General features: G+C 35.1%; 1 protein-coding gene across 1 annotated transcript; it reads right to left on the bottom strand.

Annotated features, from left to right (window-relative positions):
• Positions 1-5556: 5556 nt before the first annotated feature.
• On the bottom strand, positions 5557-15212 carry LOC123873435. The gene is made up of 3 exons (XM_045918280.1): positions 15186-15212; positions 14956-15006; positions 5557-7788 (listed from the first exon to the last, which is right to left on the bottom strand). Exons 2-3 carry the CDS (start codon positions 14971-14973, stop codon positions 5557-5559), a joined length of 2250 nt encoding a protein of 749 aa, XP_045774236.1. The 5' UTR covers positions 14974-15006; positions 15186-15212.
• Between the last annotated feature and the right edge of the window lie 1921 nt (positions 15213-17133).

Genomic DNA, 17133 nt, shown 5'->3' with positions numbered 1-17133 from the left:
AAGACAGGAACAACACTAGGTACTAGCTAGACTAAGGACTATTCTAGGCATTTAGCAAGTGTCCAGTATAAACCTACTCTGTGCCACCAGCGAACTGCCACATATCTGCGAAATAGCTTGCATTGCTTACACCATTTCATTCTCACGAAGGCATTAGGTAACTTGTACCAACAGTCCAACACAGGGAAGAAAAATCAATTGATAAATCACGGAAATCTAATGTTTTACGGAATAGATAGTTATTATAAACCGGAAAATATCTACCTTCTAAATAATTTTTCGGTAAAAGCCTCAGAAAAGCAGTGGTATAGTGGTCTAGTGGTTAAGACTTCAGCCTTCGCGTGGCCCGAGAATCAATCCCGGGCACACATTTCTAACTTTAGTTGTTAGATTTATGCGCGTTTATAGCAATTAAATATCACTAGCCTTAACGCTGAAGAAATCTGCATTTCTGAGATTTCTCCATAATGTTCTCAATGGTGTATGAAATTTATCGATCCGCACTTTAACTGTATGGCGGTTTACAGCGTAAACCCTTCTCATTTATCAATGGGTTTATCATGACGAGTTTAGAAGTAAGTATAGATTACAGATCAAAAAAAGTTGAAAAATTTTAGGCGTCAGATAAGTTATCTAGTAGTTGTAAGAACAATCGACTAGGTATTGATAATATCTATGGAATAACTAAAACGGCACTGAATCTCAATAAACCTGCACCGGAACCTAGTTTATTATCAGTAAAAGTTCCACTTATCTTAACAAGTCCATTTTCTGTGATCGAAATCGCATTGCCTAACGATCACTTCCTTACATAAACTTGCAAGTAAGATTCGCTTAATTGCCCAATAGCTTTAAATTGTATTTTAAGAGCTTACAGCAATTTAAGACCCAAAGATATATTTTATTCAATTACAAACAGTGCTATAATGGTGGCTTAATATTGATTACCTAAAACATTTTGATCCAAGAACCTATAAGTAAAAATACATTAGGTACTTTTAATTGTTGAAAACTTATACAGAATATAAGCTCTATGGTTAATTTCAAATACTTAAACATTATAGAAATCAGTTTTAAATAAGTGAAAACCTTTTGTAATAGATACATTTAAGAAGTGAAAATGCGGGGTTGCGGGAGGGGGGGGGGGGGGGAATTAGTCTTCTATATTACGTACTATTTGCAGCCCGCGACTTCGTCCACGTGGGTTTAGGTTTTGAATAATCTCTTGAAAACCCTGTGTCACTCTTCAGGTCTTAAACTATTTCCATGCAACAAATCATGTTGATCCGTTGCTCAGTTGTGGCGTTATTGAAGGACAAACACACTTTCGCATTAATAATATGGGTAGTGACTATTGTTTTTGGTTTAATCAGGTACTTCCTATGAACGCTAGTATAGAAACAGGTCCACCGTACTAATCGGAACCCAGCGAAAAACAGTTTCTGCAAAGTTGTTGCCGTGGGAACGAGAGCCGTAAGATAACAATCAAAAGTTTGCTTGTCGTAAGCTCTTCGCCTATTGGGAAATGCCTCAGGAAGCAAGCACACCTGAGTTTTGTTTATAGGTTCGATAGTTGTAGATATTCCTAGGGCGTCTTTCGAATGAATGGCTACAGAAAATAACAGGCTTTCTAAGCTTTAATCGTGATAACTTGTTTGATAAATGACATTGTAAATGTGCCGTAATAAACATAAGCTCCCTACAAGGGACCGGGCAAAGGTCTAACTGGTCACTTTTCTTTGCGTGAAAATGAAAAATGGTAATCAAGTTCCACGTTGCATAACGTTCTTCTTTCATGCTACCTGTAGTTTTATCTTGTATATACATAAAGGGAAAAGTTGACTGACTGACTGACTGATCTATCAACGCACATCTCAAACTACGGGACGGATTGGGTTGTTTGGCATGCAGATAGCTATTATGACGTAAACCTCCGCGAAAAAAGGAGCTTTGAAAATTTAACCCTTAAGGGGGTAAAATAGGGGTTAGAAATGTATGTTGTCCACGTGGACGAAGTCGCAAACATAAGCTAGTTAGTTGTATAATTCAGTCACGTGAAATTTATTTAGGTACTTATTATCTCTCTTCGTTTCAATGAAAACACTTGCCACTTTTCACTGCTCTTCTCCGCTCCTCTCCGCCCAGCTCGGTGTCAGTGGAAACGCACACTAAAAGACAACACAACAATGGAATAAATAAATGAAATACAAGTGTAAATTAAAAATTTATAACACCCCCGACAAGTGAAGGTTACAGTAATAACTAGAAAAGAGCTGATTACTTTCAAACGGCTGAACCGATTTTCTTGGATTATAGCTAAAAACACTCTCGATCAAGCCACCTTTCAAACAAAAAAAAAAAAAACAAAAAAAAACGGTTCATTAGTTTAGGAGCTACGATGCCACAGACAGATACACAGATACACACGTCAAACTTATAACACCCCTCTTTTTGGGTCGAGGGTTAGTAAACAGAAGAAGCAGAATCACAAGCTCAAGTTGACACATAAAAGGGTGGGTACATAGAAGTTTTCACTTTTTCGTTCCTTCCGCATTTTCCGCTAAGCCGATACCGGATCGATACTATACCGGTAGGTACTGGTTTGGTACCCCAGGAATCAGGAACCACTTTACGTGTTTTACAAGTAACACGGTTTATGTAATCTGTGACACATGGACTTAAACATTGTGTAGCATATGAAATACAACATAATATGTGTAGATGATGCCCACGCCCACGGTTATCTGTGGAATTTTTTTTTCACTTTCCAGATTTCCACAGATAAAAAGTCGCCTATGCCCATCTCTGGGATGCAAGCTAGGTCTGCATCTAATTTCAGCAAAATCGGTTAAGCGAATGGGTGAAGATCGCAGACAAACATACATCATCATCATCATCATCAGCCTGTGGAAGTCCACTGTTGGGCATAGGCCTTCCCTATAGAGCGCCACCATATCCGGTCCTCAGCCTTCCTCATCCAGCCACTTCCTGCCAGCCGCTTTCAAACGACAAACATACGCACTTTCGTATTTATAATATTCGTAGGAATTACATTTTTGATTTCAATCAAATAGTAAATATTACCTATATCATGTAATTTATGAAATATGAACCTATATACTTTAATAAACATTTTTACTTTTTCATGTGCTTATAGTTAGTTCATGTTGCAGTAGATATATCTTTTCGTAAAATACGTGTAAAATATTTGTTACTTAATCTTAATATCATTTTAACCTAAATAACCTGAACATTAGTTTTGCTTAGGCTTAGGCGCGAAAATATAGTCAAGAGCCACGAAACAAGCCTACGAAAAATGCAATACAAAATGGTCTCGATGTTGTTTTGGTGCGTTAAAAACTTAAAGGCGTTTGAAATTTGTATCGGCCGTATGTGAAATTCTCGAGGAAATAGAACCTATTACCTAGTTACGTAACCGATACAGGATGTTTAATCAACGACATAATATAAAACCTGTTGTATTCCTGATCAATACTTTATTTGGAAGATAGGGAACTAATGGCATAGTCTAGTATTGATGAAGCAGTTTTATTCATTCGTAATACCGCCTAATCGGCGTAGTGGTTTAATATTCGTCGTTATGATTTCTAAGTTAATCCTAATTCTAAAATGATCCGATTGCAATATCCCGTTCACATAGGTAAAATATTTTCACTGAAAAAAGGTTGCCAAAGGTTGCCTGGAAGAAGAGCTCCCTAAACAATAAGACTGTCTTCGCGTTTTTTTTTTCTATTACATTCCTATTTTTTTCTAATGATTTTTTTTAAATATTGCATATCAATGAAAGCTTTATCTATCTTTCAGCCAGACCCACTCTTCCCTAGGATTTTTTTAAATTAATTCATACAATTCTTACTTCAATTTCAATATTTTGTAATTTATCCATCATAAAATAAAAATCCAATTCAACTTACTGATTGTATTGACTGAGCAAAAAATTAATAGATACTTATTAGATAAAAATTATGTGAACGTAGTTTAAACGTTACTTACTCGATTTGTATACATGCCCATTTTTGAAGTCACAGATAAAGTTATAAATATTTTCCAGATTCAGGAAACGTAACTTTGCATAGTGCTGCCTGCGTTCTAGCTAGTAGATGACTATTTACCTCAATAAATAGACGTTATTCAATTTAAGAGGTAATCTATATATATAAAAGGAAAAGTTGACTGACTGACTGACACTGATCTATCAAACTACTGGATGATCGAGCTGAAATTAGGCATACAGATTTTTGAAAATACAACCCCTAATGGGGTAAAATAGGGGTAGGTATGAAATTTGTGATCAACCCATTTCCGCCCCACTACTGAGTACGGGTCTCCTCTCAGAATGAGAAGGGTTTAGGCCATAGTCTGCCACGCTGGCCCAATGCGGATTGGCAGACTTCACACACCTTTGAGAACATGGAGAACTCTCAGGTATGCAGGTTTCCTCACGATGTTTTCCTTCACCGTTAAAGCAAGTGATATTTAATTGCTTAAAACGCACATAACTGAAAAGTTAGTGGTGCGTGCCCGGGATCGAACCCCCGACCTCCGATTAGGAGGCGGACGTTCTAACCACTAGGCTATCACAGCTTTTCATGATGATGAAATTTGTGTAGTTTACTTGGACGAAGTAAGGCTATACATATACAATATAACATTTATTAAAGCCACAGGTGGAGAATGTTTTGCTGACAGTTACAAAGATAGCTTGCATCCTGGGGACGGGCATAGGCTGCTTCTTCTCGGAAAATTAAGAAGTTCCCACGGGATTATTAAAAAACCTAAATACACGCGGACAAAATCGAGGGAGTCAGTAGTAGTAATATAGTTTCATTGTACCTAGTTGATTTGGCAGTAGCGTGTTCATAACATTGTTAACTGTAACTTATCGTAGATAGTTGTCATTTATTATTTTCTCAATTATTACGCATGGGTAAATCAAAACAAATGAAATTTTCTTTTAAATTTTTATTCCAACTTTAACAATACTTTTTTCTTTACCTAATCACTGTGATGGTCATGGTAACAAATAGGTGCATCAATCGCCTAACCACCTTACTCACGTCTTAACTAATTAAAAATATTGCACATAAAACAGCACTTTTAGCTGAAAATTCAAAAATCATACAATATTTTAGGACTTAGAAAATATCATAGGACGAAATACGACTAACAGACCGTATTTAAAAGATCTTTTAACAAAACATCATCTTTATTAACAAATGTTTTGGTAAGTTAACTTTATAACGTAGGTTCCTACTATTGTTATCTAGCGCGCTACTCACATAAATTATATTAATACTACACCAAGACCTCAGTTCTTAGTTTTTAGTTTTGTAACTAAACCTAATTTCCGCTTCACTGATGTAGTCTGTACTCTGTAATGAGGACGTATGACGTTGATAACAAATTAAACTATTTTAAATTCCTTTGTACAAAGATGTGTTCTTAAACACACAGACTCTTTAGGCTTAGATTTAAATAAACTTATTAACATACTAGTTTAACATTATCAACAAAAACATTATAAACTAAATTTAATTACGATGATTTATTTATTTCACCTCTTTCCTTTGTTTTCTTTGCACTAACTCTTGCTGATGATGCTTCTGGTTTGCTGTCAGGTCTGGCCATTCTTTTTGGATGATAATTCCGAGTGTAAGACGGTTTGCTGGTAACCGAAGGAACATATTGACTTCCCGCTGCATATTCAGACTCAGCGTTAGAATCACCGTAGTTGCCAATTTGCATGTAATGCATAGGCACTGACTGAGAATTAACATAAGATACGTTCTCGGCATTTGGATCTCTAAGAACGGTCTTTGGTACCATAATCCTATACCGTGCCTGATATTTAGCAGTAGGCATAGGAGTGACGTAGCTCACTGATTGGATACTGGTTTGTGTAGGCCTCCTGGATGACTTATATGTGTAAGGTAAAACGGTAGCAATAGTGTGGTCTTTACTAGGATAATTTTCTGAAATTACAAACGATTTTCCCGAATCTTCAGTATTCTGATTTGAGTTCGAGTAACCTTGGGCGGATCCTTCAGGGGCTGCGGGTTCTTGGTGTATTAAATTAGATGGATAAACTGAAACCGCATTCTTCTGTCCAGATATTATAGAGTAGTAATCTGACGAAGAAGTGTAGGAGGGAATTGCCACTGACGGGTATTCTGCTGATACCTGTTGCTTAGTATAGTCAATATCTGCGTTATTTACAACATAATTTGCTGAATCGGGGCCTGCAGAAACATATTGAGATACATCTGGCTGTGCGGTTGGTTGTGAAACATTTTGAGGTTCATATTCCACCGTTTCTTTATCTTCTTGACCACTTGTATATTGCGGTGTGTACTCAGCAGTTGACACAGTATCGTCCACATTAGATTGTTGCTCGACTACTGATTGCTGATTTTGATAACTCTCAGGTACTGCAACTTCTTGTGAACTTTGTTGATACTGCGGTTGAATGTAATAACTTTGCATATTTACCTCTGTTTGTGGGACGTACTGATATTGATATTTATATTGCTGCTGTGTGGGATTTTGGTAAACTGAATGAGGTTGTTGTTTTGTAGGGTTCTGGTAAATTGATTGAGGTTGCGTGAGCAAATATTTTTGTTGAGTATAAGTTGATGGATACCTAGCCATGACAGGCTTCACTGCAGAGTATTGTACACCAGAGTAATCCGCTTCAGTGTATGTAGGCTTCACGTAGGGATGCGAGTAATGTTGTGGTCCAGATTCTGATGATGTTGCTGGGGTCTGATAAGTATTTGGCGCAAATGAATACCCATTGGTCTTGAAATACTGATTCACTAAACTTTGTAGATTGACAGTATTCAAATGTTGTGATAAGGGATAGTTTGTTGGTAAATTGGCATACAATTCTGCAGTAGGATTTCTTAAATAAGAACTGGGCACACGGAGTACAAGAACAGGTACTATTCTTTGGTTTTGATTTAAGTATGATCCCTGTGAGCGAAGATGATCTTGTGTCAGCCCAGCACTCTGGAAATGAGGATTTTGAAGAAGTTGGGTTGGGTCCACAAAGTAATTAGGCATAACCGTTGGAAATTGCCCGCTCAAGCCAGATAATTCCTGACCGTTGTAAGTTGTGTATAAAGTCTGTGCTGTTCTTTCACCCGAGTAACCACTTGAGGGAGTTTTAAATTCAATAGCAGGTTTCCTATATTCATAAGATTGTTGCTCTTCCTTTACTGGCACTAATTCATAGGCTTGTGAAGGTTGTATTTCAACACTAGTTCTGGTAGATTGAAAAGAAGAATATTTTCCATTTGTAGAAGATGAATACTTATTTTCTGGACTATTATAAGCGGGAGGGTCTTCTTGCGAATAAGGATAAATGACAAATTTTCCTTTGTTTTGGTTTGATTTACCAAAGTACGAGTAAGAATATCCATTGTTAGTCTTGTAGCCATATCCAAGATTTGCATCAATTGTTCTTTTGCCTTTGAATTGTGAGTCTGTGTCATTAACAATCTCTATTGCTATAACAGCGGGAAGCGCTTTTTTGTCAACTGAGGTGGTCTCTTTGTCTTTTTTCCCCACTGATTTCTCTTCTTCTTCCTTCTGATTGTCAATAGGATTGTCTGAAGTCACACCGTATTTTTCTTCAACTTCTCTCAAAAATTTTTTTTCATCTGTTGTTAAAGTTTCAGATTTTTTTTCTTTTTCTACAGATTCCTTTTTGTACTTCTTGGGTTCAGGATTTGCTGTTGTGGTTGAGAGCACTAAGCAGAAAAGGACCTGAAATTATAGAAAATATTGGATATAAGTAAAGTAACTTAACTATGTAGAATTTAAAAATTAGTATTATATAGGTAATATAGGTATACAGGCAAGGGGAACTCAGGTGAAAATTGCGCGTTCCAAAATTCTGTTCAGCATTTTGTCCTCGCGAATCGAAATTGAAATTTTAGGAGAGCACCATCTCCCCAAATTTCATTACTACACATTCGAACGAAAATACTCGCGTTTTTCTATTACTTAATATGGACAAATTGATTGGATTTTTATTTGTCTGCAAATTCTTAAACTGAACTAAATTTACAAATATCTAAGAGAAAACACTAGAGATAATACTAAACTACCTGTCTATTTAGTAAGTTTAGAAATGGGGTTTCTATGACAAATTACCAATATTTATCGCAAAATCAAAAACTTTCTTTGCCATTTACTGCTCATATTTTTAATGCTCAGTTTTAGCAATTTGATTGAATATGTTATTTGTTAATGACTTGTTAATTAATAGGTAGGTAGTAAGAAAGAGAAATTGTTAACCGCTATATTGGTGAATGTATTTGCTAAAATTTTGATTCAACTATGTAACGTCATCCAAATATAAAGTTGAAATAATATAAATTTAAAATTATTACAACTTTTTATTTCAATTGTTTTGAACGAGGATAGCTTGCAGTCTGGATACACGTAAGGTTGTTTTATTTTCTTGAGTCATACGTAAAAAAATCATAATCTTAGTTTAAAAAAATGTTAGATGGAAAGCGGAAGGCCAACAGCTAATATATTCATAATGTTCCTGTCCAGGTTATTAAGATACCCATCATACGCACCGAGGTCCGTAAAAACATTAACATCCTCGTCATATATTATTATTACATAACAAGTATTTCCGCGCTATGCAACATACTTCGACTCGACCCGCCCCTACTTTCAATAAATACTAGCTAACTGCATAATTAAAACAACTGAATTAACATATGAGTAAATACCATTAAGTTAAACAATTTCATTTTACTCATAATACTAATACATAATCCACAATCCCTCCACTTTATTGGTTTATTTGGACATCACCCACGCAGCATCAAGATTGACAAGTGCAAGTCCGAAGTTAAATTATGAAATCAACACTTGCTTCCCACAATACATATTAGGTAATATTTAGGTACAATTGGAAGATTCTTAATCTCCTCACGGCTTAGATAGCCAAGTAGACAATCCTGCAGCATCAGAGAAATCTGACCCAAAATTTGAATCAAATAGGTATACCTACGTAATGGAAGCTAATTAAAACTGTCTTATTACTAATTTCAATAATATGATATAACATTATGAACTTACTACACCGCCAGTTTTAATTTATACAAAACGGAAGAGTCATTATGAATGTACCGAAATTACACGCTTGAAACATAGGTAAATAATTTATTAGAAAAAAAAAATTAGCAGCTATTTAAATTTTTTGCATGTTAATTGGCCACACATGACAGAAATGGCTGCCTGATTTTTTGCGCAGGAGTTCTAAGGCCTCATTCGCACGAGAGCTTTTTTTAACGTCTGTTAAAAAAGCGTTCAAAATAGAAACAAATGCATTCCCAAGTATCTGTTTACACGTCAACGCTTTTTTAACGCGCACTTTGTATTGTCAGCGCAACGCCGGGTTTTAACGCAACGCTTTTTAAACGCTCGTGCGAATTAGGGCTAACTATTCAGCGCAAAATGTTAGCTAATAGATATTCTTGGCATCATTCCACGTGAAGGTACAGTAATTTAACAAGGTGAGCTTTATGGTTTAATTGTAACAATTTTCAATATAAAAATGATGTCAAGCCTCTTCATAATTATTATACTGTCGTAAATACTCATGAGAAACTTTTGTTGTTTCCATGAATTTTATAGGATAATTTCTGATACTTAGCCTACTACATTTAGGTATACATAAATTTATTAGTACAAAGTATTTTAGTATAAAATAATAAAAATAATGTCAATCCTCTCCTATCACACTGTCGTAAACGTTCAGGACGAACTGTTATAATATTTTGCGATTTTTTATAGGATGATTTCTGTTCGATATTATTAATGAAAGCATTTTAGTATAAATACTATAAGTAGGTATAGCTGATCTGTCGATGTGAGTGAGGGAGTGCCGATCGGGAATTCGCGATTGGATGCAGTTTTGCAATCCCGTTGGACATTTTACTTTCTCTTTCACATAATGTCGGTTTAATCCGCAGAATCTCACTTTCGTCTCGCATTGCTCCCACACGTAATGCTCATCTTTGCATGCTCGGATCAAAATAATAATTTGTTTGCATTTTAGCGAAAGCTTGTTAAATGATGCTGAGTGATTTTCACATGACACGGTTGTGGGTTGGTTTTTGTTTTATTTCGCTAACGTTTGTTTTATCTTTTTAATATTTTAAAATGTTTTACCTAAGAACAAGTGACGATGCGGTCTTGGTGGAAGCAAACATTTAGGTATGCGAAAGATAAAAAATTAGTCCAAGAGATCTATAGTAGGTATATATAGGCATCGTACCAGAATAAACTTGCTTAATGGTAGCTTTGTCAGTATCCGTTGGTGTTAGAGTTAGACCCGCATTACGGTCTAGGCCGCTACCCTGGTCATGAGACATTTTGAAAATTATACGTTCCTAAATTAACCCAGAACCATAACATAAAAGCCACAGTGCTCACTGAAGCGCCAGAGATGCAAGTAAAAGTATGTAAATTGAATATTAATGCCATCACTTTCACAAGAATGCTTAGCTATCAATCTCTTAATGTTCCTTGATAGATTATTATGCTGATGCTACTTATGACCTAACCTAACTGATCTCAGGTGAATGTATAGATTAGTACGTCGGTCAAACACCTTGATCTTAGTCGGCTGACTCATCAAGTTAGCACTCATGGTTTCTTGATATTAATTCTAGCCATTTTGTAGATACCTATTTCTTTTATATGAATTGTCCATTCGAACAGTAAAAGTATTTTCGCCATTTATGTTTCAAACAACCAGCTGATAGGACCTTAGAGAGCAATAAAAAGTCGTACTTTGAGTTAAAAGAAAAAGAAAATGATGGTCATGAATAAATACTCTATTGAAAGCATATTTAGTAGTGCTTTAATTGGTTCGTTTTCTTTACTTTTTTAAAATTAAATAGATGAATCTATAAACCTGGATACGAGAACTCATTATGCATCCCTTTATTTTTTATGGTAGAGCCAGAAAAAACGCGTCTTATTTATGCCTACAAATAATAGCAGTATGCTAATAATAGCTAGTAATGACAGGGTAACGCCCATCGAATTGTTCAAAGACCTGTCGTCAAAGTCGCGTGCGCAATCATCATGACTTGTAAAAATGGTTTCATTTCAAATCCAGGTCAGTTATTACTACTTGCTACTATCATCTGCCGAAAAGATTGCTCACCTGTGATCTTTGCTCGTTACGAAATAAGGAAATTGTTCACTGTGTGTTGTCATTTTTTGTGGTGAAACAGATTCTGTACATGCAATACAGAATAATCAGAAAAGGCTGCAAACTCTGGAGACGTCAAATTGTGACGTATTCTCGTCCATACTAAATAACAAATTAACGCTCAGTTAACGTCAACTTGAAAATTGACAATGATAGACAGCATACTTAGTGATAGATACGATCGCAATCACCTCTGATTGACCGACACTCTCTCGCCATTGGCTAAAATGCATCGTTGCAACAAAAATGTCAAAAATTAAGTCAATCACAACAATTGAGACTGTAGCAATGATTGATGCAGCTTTCCGTAATCGTTCAGCACATTAATGTAACTGATCAAACTTTATCACGCTGTCTACTAATAAAACTGAAGGACTCACAATTTACCAAAAAATATTTGGAGGACAGTCATAATCTCTCTCAACCACAATGTATTGTACAATGCATTCACTTTGATATCTACAAGACTTAGATAATTTTGAATAAAATAAAATCCTATTGTAAAAGCGGTAAACAACAATTTCCTAGTAATTTAGAGTTATGTACTCCCTAAGTGTAGTAATTATACACGTAAGAATAGATATAAGTACCTACTTAAGTTTGGTAGTTGCATACCTATTATCATTAGATTACTTCACTCGCAAATTATACGCAATGGAAAAAAAACTTCATGTTACACAATGTTTGAAAGAATACATTTTTAAATAACAAAGTGAGATGTTATTAGGTGTCGGTTAATTAGGCACACTTGACTTTTTACGGTCTGTTTGTTCATCTAGGTCATTATGTCTAATATTATTTAAATACTTAAGATTAATTTAACTTTCAATACTTTAAATATCCTCCATACCAACTAGGTACGAGTTCCCAAGGGATTTATAAATACCTAAATCCACGAGGACGAAGTCGCGGACTTCAATAGTAAAAAATATATCTATTTCATAATACAGCGTTACTATAAAACATCCTGTAGATTGTTATAATAATATGCAGATGTGCACAGATTATTGTCTGATAACTTTAATGGGACACCCATAAATACTAATTGGTGATATCTTATTCTTAATCATGCAAAATTGATTTATATAGCACTTATTGTAAGATTGGTCATAGTCACGACAATAGGCAATATTTCACAAATAAATAAAATTGAGTACCATGAGTTATTAAGCACACACTCATTATCAAAACATGTACTGTACCTACCTACTAGGCTAATAAATATTTTATCGTTCTGTTATCTGTACCTCTCATCTGTATAGGAAGACGATTATATAAAACATACAATATATGTACCTACCTACCTTACTTATTTGAAATTGTAAAGTATCAGTATGTAAATTAATGTAACATCTATAAATCACGACGTAGATAGTTATTTAGGTAAGTAGGTATTTGTCATTACATTTATTACTCTTTGCAATGCATATTGGATAGGTAATATTATAAAATGAATTATTTATCATAATGCCAATTATGGCTTTTTGAGTTACTTAAGCCAATTTAAAAATTTAACCTGGAATCTCTTCTAGGTCGTCTAAAATAAATATGCAATAGAAACAAAACGAATATCCCAACGCCAAAGAGAACAAGTCAGGTAGGTAGTGCATACTAAAATCTAGGTAACCCAACAAGAACGATTCAATCATTTGCCAAAGAACCGTTAGTGTTCTGGTATGTTTTTGTTATCAATATTTTAATTTTCCATTTACCTACTTTTCAAGTATTCAAAAGTTGCTTAATGTGACTTTTTCTTGTCCCAGTAGAGAAGAATTAAGATCCTTTATATAATACATAAAAATTGTATTATTACCTATTTCAATAGAGGACCTACACAAAAGTTTACTTTGCACGAGCTTTGAAGTAGTAATAATATTATTTTGTAGCTTTCTGTACCCTAAGTGTAGGTAAGTTTTCTAAGATAATAATTATTATTGGCAGATGAAGTAGGTACCTATTGATTATGGTTTGGTTTTCGTAAACCCTTTGGAGATCTATATTTGATCTATTGGGATCTATTAATAATTGGAGGCAAAAACCATGCTGGAAAGTAGCTGTTGACCAGATGTTGACCAAAAAGCAACCATGATGCAAAAGTCAACGAAATAAGGAACTGGCAAGTAAATATTTGTAAATTGGACTCTAAATGTTGGCCTTGTCCACATGTTCAAAGTCGCTCAGCGTGGTATGGAGCGGGCTATGTTGAGGATCTCTCTGAGGGACAAAATCAGTAATGAGGAAATCCTTAGGAGAACCAGAGTGGCCAACATAGGTCAAAGAATTAGACAGCTGAAGTGGCAGTGGGCAGGCCACGTCCATCTGCCGCAGAACTAATGGCCGCTGGGGCAGACGTGTTCTGGAAAGGACACCGCCTACCAGGAAGCGCAGTGTGGTATGAACTCCAACCCGCTGGACTGACGACCTCAAGAAGATAGCGAGAAGTGGGCGGATGAGGAAGGCGGAGGATCGTGTGTGGTGGCGCGCTCTTGGGAAGGCCTATATCCAGCAGTGGATGCAAATAGGCTGATATTGAAGTCAATATTTATATGACAGAGGTAGGTGGAGAATGAGATAGCGGGAGAAATCGACAGAAATGGACCCATATCCAGATTTGTAGCGCCGATTATGATGATGATTGCTGATTATACTAATCTCTAAATCTTCTTTTTAACCATATAGATAATGCATGACCAAAATCAATAATAATAATTACTCATTTGCAGTAAGTATATAAGTTGATAAGTATATTCCACCTTGGTCACAATAATGAAATACTTTCATTCATTATCTTTAGAGATTTTTTAATATTAAAAAGCGGCTTGGGTCTTGCGAAACGTTGATTGAACCCACACGTGTTAACCGGTAACGGTAGCATGTATGATAGGTATAATTAACACTTAATAACGTGATAATCAAGATGAAAATTATTACATAGCAATTTTATATAAGTATTGTATTTGTCTACGTTTTCAGTTTCTCTGGCAAATAGAAAGCAATAAATCGATGTCTTAAATACTTAGGTACCTACTTAAAAACTGATCCAATTATTACAGGTATCACAAACTTTAATATTTAAGTATATGTATAGATAATGGGTTTGCTAATAATGTTAATGATGTATAAATTTATTCATGCTGCCTTCTTTTAGGTTCTATAATATTTAAGCGTTAGCATTAAAAGCTTAGTATACCTAATAGGTAAAGTAAGTAATAATTAGAACGTACGTTTAAATTATTATTTATCATCAACCCAGTTAGGTAGGTATATGGACGCTGGCATTAGGTATATCTAAATTATTATGTCGCTAAACCACGAAAACGTTAATAACTTCTTTTATAATATAATAACATTATCTTTAATATTTCATACTAAGCTATTCAACTTAAATGAGATAAAATCAAAGGGAAACCTCATAAGAGAGAGTAGGTATTTAGTATTTCCTTTGTTGTAAGTATGGTAATAACCTCACACTCATTCAAGCTTAATTAATAGTATGAAATATAATTGAGAAAAGCTTAATGACTTCATTGATAGTAGCACGAGTAGGTAACGATATGATTTTAAAAGATCTTATCTTTATTTATTTATGAGCTGTATTCATCTTTATTTATGAGGTGAATTCATTTTTTGACTTAAAAATGAGTTCAGTTCAGTATGTGATTGATATTATGTATTTAAATATTTACCATTGTAAACCACCGCATCTTGTACAGCCACTGTATAAGCCGCTTCACTTTCTGTCAAAAGAAAACAAGCTTTTAATCCCTTATGTACAAATCACAACACTTCACGACACTTAATCACAATACACTTAACCTTAAAATCAAACCATTGCATGCGAAACTACGCTCTATTGGTGAAACTTTAGATACTAAAACCGCGTGCTAATATTTCTTTATTATAAACGTGTTCCTACCTGTTTTCGTGTTCTAGTGGTCGAGTACGTGTGGTATAAAGCAATGGGTCTGTGAATCACTATGCTACGTTCTTTTATACCGAGGAAGAGCTGAGATGCGAAGAGGCTTCGTTGGCCGAAAGCACTTACAGAATATGGTTTATTCGACAAACTTGATTGCAAGCTTTCACTGCGCGGATGTCCTGTGTCGTTGACTGTTGTCAATAAACAAATTATTAAGTACTTAGGTAGGTACTTAAAAACTAGTATTAGACTTAAAAAATATCAAAGGGGACGAGTTATGCGTTGAATATGAATGTAACTATGATAATATCAGTTTATAAACTACCTAACCGATTTTAGTCAGTGCTGCACCATCCAGACTTCGATAATACGAATCACTTTGAAAATCCGGCACAGGGAACACTGGAACTAATAGCTAAATATATAAAAGAAAAAAGTTACTGACTGACTGATCTATCAGCACACAGCTCAAACTACTGGACGGATCGGGCTATAATTTGCCATGCAGATAGCTATGGTCACGTAGACATTCGCTAAGAAAAGAGTTTTGAAATAAAATAGTAGAATAAGGGATTGAAATTTCTGTAGTTTCGCGGACGAAGTCGTAGGCATAATCTAGTTAACAGTAATACTTGTAGCAATTGACTTAATATAATATTTTTTTACAAATTTTGTTTCTTTGTAATGAATTTAAAATTAAGTCCGCGAATTTAAAATTAAGTCCGCATGAAATATAATAAGCATAATAACTATTTATTACTTATTTGTTATTAATTTAAATTAATAAAATACCAAGCATAATATGTATGATGTTGTGTGAAACTAAAATGAATATGAATTACCAAATTTTCAGTCCAATAACTATTTTATTGGTAGAAAAATCGCACCAACATTTCGCGTATGCAGCATAGGCCACGACCAGTGGCACTTTCAAGTTATTTGCATATAAGTAGAGTTTTACCAATTATTTCTTGCATTTGTCTGAAAATAAGTTATTTAGACAATTTCCTGTACTATTAGCACTGCGTCGTGCCAATACCGATCCATATTATGACTGTTTGTTGCGAAAGTGTTTGTTCGTTGGTTTATTGGTTTGTCCTTCAATCACGTCGTAACGGATCAACGGGCCGATATGATTTTTTGCATGAATATAATTAAAGACCTGAAGAGTGACATAAGCTATTTTGTATGCGGGAAAAATCAAAGAATTTTCTCAAAATTTTTAAAAACCTAAATCCACGCGGACGAAGTTGCAGGCATCAGCTAGTACCAAATATAAATTCACAGTACCTACGTTATTTCATTTAATTGAAACCAAAGTTATACCTAAAGTTCATGACTTCATGATAGGGTTAGGATATCCCTTCCAGCTTAGCCCACTTCCATCATAGGGTATGTTCACACTCAGGGCAAACATCGTGTTGACCAATGTCGGTAAGCGCATGAGTGTAGACAGACTCTGAATTCCTTTGTCTTGACCAAGACCTATCAGTAATAAGTCGGTATCAGTTACTGTTATCACTCGTTATTGGCCAAAATAATGCAGAATCACTTTGGTGCGTTTTGTACCTAAGTATAGTGCGCGACAGGTTGAGATTCAAATTCAAATTACAAATTCAAAATATTTTTATTCAATCAAACTTTTACAAGTGCTTTTGAATCGTCAAAATAATCTACCACTAGTTCGGAATGCTGTTCCTACCGAGAAGAACCAGTAAGAAACAGCCAGAAAGATGGCAACCGGGATGGGGACGGTAACCCGCTGCGGGTGTCGTGCGGGTGTGCGGGGCAACCTCCCACCTCATACCCGATTGCCATCTCAATCTGTCGCGTACTATACATAGTATTCAGGCAAATAATAATAATATTGATTAATTGATCGATTGTACCTACTTATAGATTAAAACGTTCATATGCTCTATAATTAAAACTGCTCCCAAACCTA

Source organism: Maniola jurtina, chromosome 16 (assembly GCF_905333055.1).
Source record: "Maniola jurtina chromosome 16, ilManJurt1.1, whole genome shotgun sequence".
Lineage (NCBI taxonomy): Eukaryota > Metazoa > Arthropoda > Insecta > Lepidoptera > Nymphalidae > Maniola > Maniola jurtina.
Note: the sequence above shows the minus strand (reverse complement) of the source record. Positions and strands in the feature narration are given on the sequence as shown.